At 29.3% G+C, this 10,097-nt stretch overlaps 1 protein-coding gene across 3 annotated transcripts in view; it reads right to left on the reverse strand.

Annotated features, from left to right (window-relative positions):
* Nucleotides 1-9,760, reverse strand: part of LOC106686610 (transmembrane protein 62) — a 53,064-nt gene extending 43,304 nt beyond the window's left edge. For all 3 annotated transcript variants that reach the window (XM_067052410.1, XM_014429999.3, XM_024362797.2), the window contains exons 1-10: nt 9,441-9,760; nt 9,251-9,362; nt 9,048-9,185; nt 8,681-8,973; nt 6,390-6,538; nt 5,146-5,298; nt 1,577-1,724; nt 1,351-1,473; nt 1,102-1,183; nt 347-478 (exon numbers count right to left, since the gene is read on the reverse strand). In XM_067052410.1, the coding sequence (XP_066908511.1) occupies nt 347-478; nt 1,102-1,183; nt 1,351-1,473; nt 1,577-1,724; nt 5,146-5,298; nt 6,390-6,538; nt 8,681-8,973; nt 9,048-9,185; nt 9,251-9,362; nt 9,441-9,623 (1,513 nt within the window). In that variant the 5' untranslated portion in view covers nt 9,624-9,760. The remainder of the gene's footprint in view (nt 1-346; nt 479-1,101; nt 1,184-1,350; nt 1,474-1,576; nt 1,725-5,145; nt 5,299-6,389; nt 6,539-8,680; nt 8,974-9,047; nt 9,186-9,250; nt 9,363-9,440) is intronic.
* Nucleotides 9,761-10,097: the final 337 nt, after the last annotated feature.

Here is a 10,097-nt window from a genome sequence, read left to right on the forward strand (position 1 = left end):
AATGACATAAGACCTAGCTGATATTAAGGCTCATTGTATAGTATATTGATTTAGTAGCTTTAATCAAAATTTTTAGAGTAGTTTTTGAAAAAATGTGAAAAATCGGTTCTGTAAAGTGGCACTTCTGGTCAGCCGATTTCAACGAAAAGGTTAACCTAACATCCCTTATACATAGGATATATGTAATTTCCCCTAAATTTGTAATTTCAGTTCCATACGCATTGTTGTTTTTGGGTCAAGCAGTTTACACATACGCACACATGTAAGTAGTATTAGCAAAAATAGAAAGGAATATAATAGAAATAGATCTTAAATAATTACAAATAATGATAGAGAAATAACTTACCAATAGTAATATAAATGGGATATAAAAACATGGGATAGAAAAGTGAATTCATGTTAGAAAGGATCCATAGACTCTTCAACCAGTGATGAATGAACGAGTCCTTTCTAAGGCATTCCAATTCTAATTTACCATCTGAAATAAAGAAAAAAGAGAAAATTACTATAATTTTTACGGGGTGCAAAAATACTTCCACAAAAGTGAAAAAAAGTTACAAGTTCTCTTAAATGTTAAAATTAAATAAATGGTGTGTAACTTCTATTTATAAAAGACACCGACAGAGAAGATAATAGAATTATGTACATAAATAAATAAGCTACAAAATGAATTTTACTTTCGATGTAAATTTTTCATTTTCAGTGAAAATGAGAATTCAAATCAAATATTGTTATTTTTACTTGCATGAAAACAAAGTTTTTAAAATGAAACATATTAGAATTTTATATTGTTATGCAACAATTTATTTTTATTAAAAAATAAAAATGTAATAGAATAAAATTGGTGTTTGCATCGGATTGAAAAACATTAAATTTGTACCTTAACAAGGTAAGGTCAACTAACAGTTGAGACCTTAATAACATTATCCCTTATGGTGTTTCCACTAAGAGAACTTTTACAGTATTAGATAAATCAAAACTTAAAATTTCTCTTATCAAATGAAATTTCCTTTGTAAAACTTGGAGATCTGTGGGTTTTTTTTTTTACATATATAAATGAGCTAACAAAGGAGAAATCAAATCAAAATTAATTGTTGTTACCCAAAACTTGCTTGTTGAGATATCGAAGAAGGCAGAAAGGAAGAATACAGAAAGTAACGGCCAAACCGAACCAAACCTGTAACTATTACGAATTCAAATTTAATGAATTACATCTGTTAATATCATAAAAAATTTAATTACACTAATTGTAAACAAATTCTAATATAAAAATATACAGTTGGTTTCTGTATTTAATATTATGCTATTTTAATTTATATAAAGGCAATGCCTGAAATTTATGGAACTTACAATTGTATTGAACTTTAGCATTAATAATATTTTTGAAAAAAGTTTGAACTCCAACTGAGAACCATCCAGTGAAAATGGCTGATTTACTACTTTTTCACGGCCATATAAATCTAAGACAAGAACCTACAAAATAATATGAGATGAATTAGAAAATTAAAAACACATATAAACTTTATGATGGTAAATTAAAGACACATAGTAAGGAAAATGAAAAAGAAAAACTAACTTCAATATTGTGAATTCCTGAAGAATATTTAAAAGGTTCCCAAGGCAATACATACAGCGGCCCAGAAATGTGTGAGGCATTATTCCAAGAATCTGAATCGATTTTTATCTTAACAGAATCAATTTTATCAGGAGAAAACACAAGAACCCTGAAATAATTATGTTGAGATAAATTTTAAGCAAAAAATACTAAAGTATTTTTTTTTTATTTTATTCATTTAAAAAATTACATCCAATATGGTCCGATCAAATGACAACATCTAACGGTCAGTGCCAAAATAACATATAAAAATGATAGACATAAGTGAAATGTAAATATTATAGTTAAGACTATTAGGGCCTGTGGAGACAATACAATTTTTAAGCTAGATAAGTACAATATGAATTGATTTCAAGTGATACAGTTAATAATTAAATTAACAACTACTAAAATGAAAATGAAGTAAAAAATAAAAACAAAAATAATAACAATTATTTAAAAAAATTCAATAAAATTAAATAAACAATAATAATAATAAAAATAACTGATAGGATCTTGAAGTGAATAATAAAGCTGCAAATTTAGAATTATTGAATTAATAGAATAATGAAAATAAAACAAGATGATACAGAATATGATTAAAATAAGGATCCAATTATATCTATATCTAAGCACACACATACATTGCTAATTCTAATTGTAATATAATAAATAAATTATTTATTAGATTACAGTGACAGTGACACTTGACCATATTCACTTCGGCTGGTAAAGGTAAAAGAAGAAAGGGTTATGAAGTCGGAAGAGCTTCCAATGGAAACACAGCAAAGCTCCTCATTGGAGGTAAGTAATAAATGCTAATCATAATTTACTAATTATTAAGGCCAATATTACAGAAAATAGTTGGCAATTAGTGACAGGATGCAAACATTCATCAACTATGAATCAAGATCCGAGAAAATGTCCTAAAAAAGATGAATTACCACTCAATAACAGTTTTGGTGCTCTATCAACTAATAATGATTTTGAAACTATTAATAATTTGTCAACTATTAATAATGGTTCTGAAACCATTAAAAAAACTGTTAAACCACCACCAATAATATTAAATAATGTAGCTAACATTAGAGAGATGGTTAGGTTAGTTGAGATTGTTCGTGAACCTAACTCATATTAGCTCAAGTCTACGCTGAAAGAAGTGATAATATATCCTACCACGCCATCATCTTACAGATCTATTGTTCATTTTCTGGAAAGCCATAATGCTAATTTTCACACTTATCAATTACCAGATCAAATAGCACGGTGGGTAGTGATTAAACATCTTCACCACTCAACCCCAAAGGAATGCATAAAAGTCACCACTTCCAATTTTCTTCGTCGACATTGAGCCGGATACATATTCAGAGGCTATCTATGATATAAAAAAGATATTTCATTGCCGCGTCGACTTTGAAGAACCTCGAAAAAAATTAGCAGTAGTCCAGTGCACTCAATGTCAAGCACTTGGGCATACCAAAACTTATTGCCATCATCCTTATCGCTGTATCAGATATGGAGAGAACCACCTCCTCCAGCTAAAAATGATCACATCCTTCCAGAATACCCTTCTTTCATTAGACAACTCATAATGGAAAAATGAAGAGCTTGAAAACCATGGCACTGAACACAACTCAATGCAGACAAAAAAGAATATAATTATCTTAACAATAGGCTGAAAACGGAATTACGTTGGTTTAAAGCCAAACAATTTGATAATTATATTTCTTCTTTAAATATTGAAGACGGAAGTTTGTGGAGATCAACCAGAAAACTTCTCCGAGAAAAGCACGCTTCCCATCCACTGAAAATTACTCCAACTGCTGCCTATGATATCACGGATGAACAAAAAGGAGAACGATTTGGTGACTATATATACCTTCAGACCTAACTCACACCTCTATAATCAAAAACATGACTCCACCATCCTATCATATCTAAATATACCTTTGCCACTTTTTCTGCTTCCAAAATCTTTCACCCCCAAAGAAGTACAAAATGAAATCAGTAACCTACCGAAGCATAAGTCCTCGGATTATGACTTAATTACCTCTGAAATTATGCAGCACTTTCTCCGAAAGGCCATCGTATTCCTCACAGCACTCTATAACCGCACCTACATCTCCAAGTTTTTAGTACATTGGTAGGCTTGAGTTGAAGTGTTATCACTATTTTTTGTGTTTTAAAGAAAAAAGAAAAAGTAATACAAGAAAGGGGGAAAATTTTGAACAAAACATTTTTATTTTTCCCTTGCTATAAAAATACATATTTGGGGTTATTGAGATGGAAATACTGACCTATTTCCTGCCAAGAATACAATAGTCTTAAAGTCATAAACATAAACTTGCAATCGGGATAGTTCGTGTGGTCCTGGCTTTTTCTATCTTAATGGGATTTGTCAATTTTTCCTTTTTTTTTTTTTGCTCCTATAAAACTCAAAATTATGCCATATAATTGAGGGATTAAGCTCCCTTAAAATCCAAAAATATGCTATATAACTGAGGAATTAATTTACCTCAAAACCTTTCCATTCTATTATAATTTTATACTCAAAGTTTGGAAGGAGATAAATCCCTGAATCATGCATATTTTTGGGTTACTTGATTATTTTATTTTTATTTATTTATTTATTTAATGTAATTTACAACTGTATAAAATAATATAATAAGTAAATATGTTGTATGTTTCTGAATATTTTAAGACTTAGGTTTAATTCCTTTTGTATCTCTATGCCTCATCAAACATAAATATTTTTGAGCAATGAAAAAAATAAAGTCACTTTTATAACAATTAATCTCTTTATCTCTTGAAAGAAATTTTTTTGAAAAATGAAGTTTTTGTATAAGAGTACATAAATACATAAAATAAGAGATAAAAAGTACAATCAAAATATATGTGCACCCACGAATATAATTTTACGCATGCATAAGTGAAATTAGGGTGGTAAGACAAATGATGTGGAACCAATGACACAATGCCTGAAAAACCAGATTGATGGTTGGATTAATTATAGCCCAACACAAATTTGATTACAGACAGACATGGAACCAAATCTGTTCCTTGATTTCTAAAATACATAATTTCAATGAAAATTATCAACTCAGAGGAAATTGATTTTTTCTATTTCCTGTATGAATACAATGCCTATCTTTGGTATAGGGGAAGCAATATTAAGTTACTGTCCCTCACAGTCAGGTCACTGTTTCCTCTGTCAAGTAATTGTTCCAAGCCAAAAAATTTTTGATTCAACTTATTGGTATTAAGTATTAGGCCAATTGAGGTATTGAATCCAACACATGTAAAGTACAGGTCTATGAGTGTGCAAAGACCAATATGCGGTAAGCTGTTATTCATAGATCCAACAAGGTGTGACTTGCGACTTTGCTGAGTTGAGATAAGTGAATAGGGTAAATAATTATTAAATTCATTTTGTATTTAAAAGGAAATGAATCTTCAATACAAAATACAACTGATGCCTACTAATTATTTTCATGAGTAACAATACATAAGTAATAATAAAGAGAAACAGGCATAAATAAAAAAATAATTACCTTATGTGAGTAGATGACAACATGGCGTTAAGGGGTTCACGCCTCGACTGAAATAGAGCATGCTTCGGATTGGTAAGAAGGACTATGGGCCAATCATTGTGCTTCACATCAACAAAAGATAAGAGTCCATGATCTATGGCAGCGACCCTAAACCTAGCAAACATTAAATAGAAAATTGGTGAGTCAGAACTAAAGTAATATCTCTAATTACAAAAATAATTACAACAGAGAAATTTAAAAATTATATTATTAGCAAAAAAAAAGGAAAATTTAACATCAAAACAACATATATTGGGAATACAACAACTCAAATCAAGAGTTGTTGTATTCCCAAACCAGCCAAGTTCGTTTTCTAATTTTTAATACTTTTTTTTTTTTTTTTTAAACAGATTCTGTACTAAATAATCCTAAAATGGGAACAATTTTTCCAAAATCAGTTAAATTACACATGAGCCAAAGAATTAAATTTTGTAAACACATCTGCAAGAACTAGGAAAAAGATTGAAACTACCAATAGATATTCTTTGGTCTGATCAAGCATATATGGAGCAGGCTCAACATGAGGTCCTCAAAGATACAACTACAGTATAAACATAATAAATCCAATGTTTTATAATAACTAACAAAAATCCAGATCCAATAAGACTAGTAGTGAAATTCAACAAAACAACAGTGATTAAACAAAACAATAGCCAAACTTTCTAACTATGCTAGCAGTAAAAATATTTTTTATTTACATTTGAATAAATCTTAGAAATTAACATACATGCCATAGTTTGAGTTCATTTCTACCTAATGAAGAAATGAAAAGGTTTGATGGAAAAAGGAACTATAAATTTCACATTTCTTTTTATAAATTTACATATTGATTATTTAATTAATTTCTTTTGGTATTGTGCTTATTCTGTTTCATTTTTAAAAAGTAGAAAAATAAGTCAATATAAAACAATAGCAGAGATGCTCTTCATAATTACTGCACGTATATAAAAAACTTATTGTTATATCTAAAAAATACTACTAGTGGTATGTGCCCTTTTTTCAGCCACCTTCTAAATCATAGGTTTATAAAAAAATAAAAAAAATAGTATAAAGCAATATATAAAAACGGGATGGTGTTAATGTTGTAATAGCAGAAATCAACAACAAAAAGCAAGTGAAATTATCACATTATCAAATGAACTTTAAGCAGAGAAGCCAACTTGTATACAAGTGTAGACCAAGATGTGTTCATATTTAACACTTACATTCTATTTATTAGCCAATCAGCTAATTCCAATTCATAAAAGCCACTTTTTTGTAAACTGTACATACCGGGAGCTAAACCCATGAAAGTATGGAAATGACCACATAAATAAGCCATACTTTTTTGGTCAGAAGCGATGATATTTCTTATCTGTGAAATTTTAAGATTAAATTAGAATATTAATTAAGAAATAACATTAACAAGAAGATAAAGAGGGTTCGAGCCTTCTCTCTCTTGATAACATCTGCAACTTTGATTTTCGATGTCCTTAACAGTGGCTTGTCTTCTAATTTTGGAGGGTATTGTTATTTATCAAACCTTCTCCAGTTTATGTAAATCTGGAATTTCCAATGAAATGGGGTCCTTTTTTTAAGAGATTATGACAGTAAATCACATCTTAACACTTTTTATTTTGTTACTTGTTGGAATAAACAGTAAATTTATTTATAATAAACGTAAATATGTATTAATAAACAGTTAGAAAATAATAGTGAGTTAGCTTTTCAGTAATATAATCGTCAATGATAAGACAAATTAAATGTTGCAAAATAAAAATAACTAAATCGAAGTTAGTAAAAAATATAATTAGTAAAAATGTGTACTGAGGGTTTTTTAAGAGGTCAAAGACACTTTAATTTAAATTAAATTAAATTTATTTTAAGGGATCATATAGAAAAACCTGTAAGGATATCAGTCATTTATAAATTCCATGATGAATATGGGCTTCTTTATGGATTGCATGTATTGAAGGTATATGGTTTCACTACATTGTTAGCATTAAGAGCAATCATTTTGTTTAATTTTTTTGCCTTTTCTCATTTAGATATATATTTTATTTTTTTTGCAGAGTCGCTCCATGTCAGAATTTTAGTGACAGAGTTTTAGCAAATGTCCTTTGGATTCTGTAATTGTTCTCTTCTACTATTTTGAGAGGAGTATTTCAAAATGTTCCCAGGTCATTGAAATGAAATTTATAAAAATTGATTATTTTATAATTGAAATTAATGTAAATTAGTAAACTATAATTGGTATTTTAAGAAGGTTAAAGCACACCATAGACTATATTGCTTATTTATATTAACTGAGGATTGACAGCAATTTGACCTCTATTGATGATATCTTTATTTAAAAGAATACATTCTATTTCTTTAATGTTATGAGGAGTTATTACTATTTTTGAAAGATAAAACTTCTTATTATTATATTTGAAAGATAAAACAAACAAAAAAAAATGAAAAAGGAATGTTTTCCATAATGTGAATTATTTAATATTATATTTAAAATCTTTTCTGGGAAAAATGATTTTAAAAAAAGGAATGTTATTATTACCTTCATTTTATTTATATTAAAGAAGTAGAATTCTAAATATTTAAAATGATCGACATTAAACCAAATCTTTAGGTACATTGGTTTAAAAAAAATTTGTCTCTCTATTTTCAACTCCTTTACATGAAGTTGTTTATCATTTTTTTAACTAGCATTTAAATTAGTCAAGAATGATGGCATATTTAAATTTAATGTACCCTTGAGACAAAAATAATAAGATATATATTATCCTTAATTACTAACACCACTTATAAAAATTGCTATAATGAATATATACTTCAATTGATATTAAAAAAAAAAATTAACATAAAAAATACTTTCAATAAATGTCAATTATTATTTTAGCAAATGAAATGCTGAAATTAATTAATTTCAATGCAGAATTATCTGAAAATACTAGGAGGATATTAAGGAAAAATAATGAGTCAGAGGTAATTGATATATATAGGTATTTCTTTTAAGTTTCTTTAGAAAATTAAAGCTTCTCTTTATTTTTTCAAATAAATCAATCGATGTAGCTTTCATTACACCCTAACAGATGGCTCTGATAACTCAAATTTGAAAAAAAAAATGTTTTATCCCTACATCCTTAAATTTGTTATTCATCTTTCGAAATGTCTTAATATTTTATTTTGCTTTTGACACTTAAAGGTCCAGATTAAACCTTTAAATATATAGATAACAAGTATTCATTTTTAATTAATTGATAATCATAATTCTGTTTTATACACATTTTCTGTGATATTTTGGCCTTAACATCGCACTGTTTACTATAATTAATGAAAATAACTATTTTCTATAGCATTTATAGGACTCCTTGTATCGGTGTCTGAAATATATTAGTATATTTGTGCTACATTAAGTCTACTTAAGCATTTAATGACACTTTAAAAGTTTTTTTTTTAAACTGAATAATATTCACTCGTTATGAATTAGCAATATTTGAACTCTATTTAATTCACTTACCTCAGGCTGGCTAATAATGCATGATGTGGGATAATGGCCGAACCACACGGTGTAGTTGACATCTTGCAACTCACGACGAAATCCTATGAGGCTTTCAATTTCTTTATCAGACAGCATTCCAGCAAAATTAAATGGCATCTTGATTCCAACATCAGGGCAGGCATCGACAGCAACAAAAGCATAAGTTTCAGAGCCAACTTTCATCTTATGCAGGTAAGATCTCGAATGGTTTCTTCCCTGCATTGAGTACTTGAGAAACAAATTCTTCGACACATCAGGTACATTAAAGTTATCTAAAATGAAAATGAATTAGATCTAATACATAAAAATGGGTGATTGGATGATGTAAATTACATGATGACTATACCATGATTTCCTCTAATATCTAGCCAAGGTATTTTCTTCACAGTACTGCATTTGTTCAAAATCTCTTTGTACATGATCCATTCTTCTTGAAATTGCAAAGAAGCGAATCTGTTTATTGTAAATCCATCAGTGAGATCACCTAAAGAGATATGAAGTAAATCAACTGTTTCTTAAAAATACGTTTACAATTTATGAGGGTTATACCAGTAGCCAAAATAAGTGATGGATCGATGTGTTTGAAAGTAAAGTCACAAAGTTCTAATAAGGATATCCCTCTGGTCTTATCACGAAACTGACTTAGATGTAGATCTGATACCTGCAGATTTTCAATGGGTTCAGAATGGAATATAAAATCTACTGAAGTTAATTTAAATTGAAAAATAAAAATACCAACCTGAACAAACCACATGAGATGATCAAAAGAATCACCGATTGTAAGATTTTTTGAGGCTGAATTCAAACCGTTATTATTTTTTTCTTCCTGATTCACAGATATCAAACCGAAGACATGGGCTATAAAAATTGAAAAACCTACCAGTAAAAAGAAAATGGACATTCCGACTTTCGTGAACCTCATATTGTGTGTGCAAAGATCTACCAAATCATCGCTATCAGGTTGTAAATTACGATTGCAGGTCTACCAAAAATTCACAATCTGATGTAATCTCTTAACCAGAGACCAATGACAACTAAAAGTGACTCCCTTTCCCGCCAAAGAGCTGATAACAACAGTTCTATTTGGCGCCGCAAGAGCACAGCACCATCCAGGGGACGTGCCATGACCAGGCGGCTATCTTGCGGCAGTTGTACGAGCTACTATAGTTCTAGAGAGTGCCCCTAGATGACTCGACACTACTCGCCATAACTCCGAGCATTACTAGCGCATGCGCAGATGGACTGCTTTATTCTGTTCAGTAATCCTATATTTATAACTTACGAGTTGTCGGAACTGTAACGAAAAAAACAAAAAAAAACAAGGTTCAGGGCAGAGCAAAAGCACGCAATTAGACTGAAATAACACTACTGTATTTCTGAAGTTATTGCTCCTTAA

The sequence above is a fragment of the Halyomorpha halys genome, unplaced genomic scaffold, assembly GCF_000696795.3.
Source record: "Halyomorpha halys isolate HHAL.00 unplaced genomic scaffold, Hhal_1.1 Scaffold848.1, whole genome shotgun sequence".
NCBI lineage: Eukaryota > Metazoa > Arthropoda > Insecta > Hemiptera > Pentatomidae > Halyomorpha > Halyomorpha halys.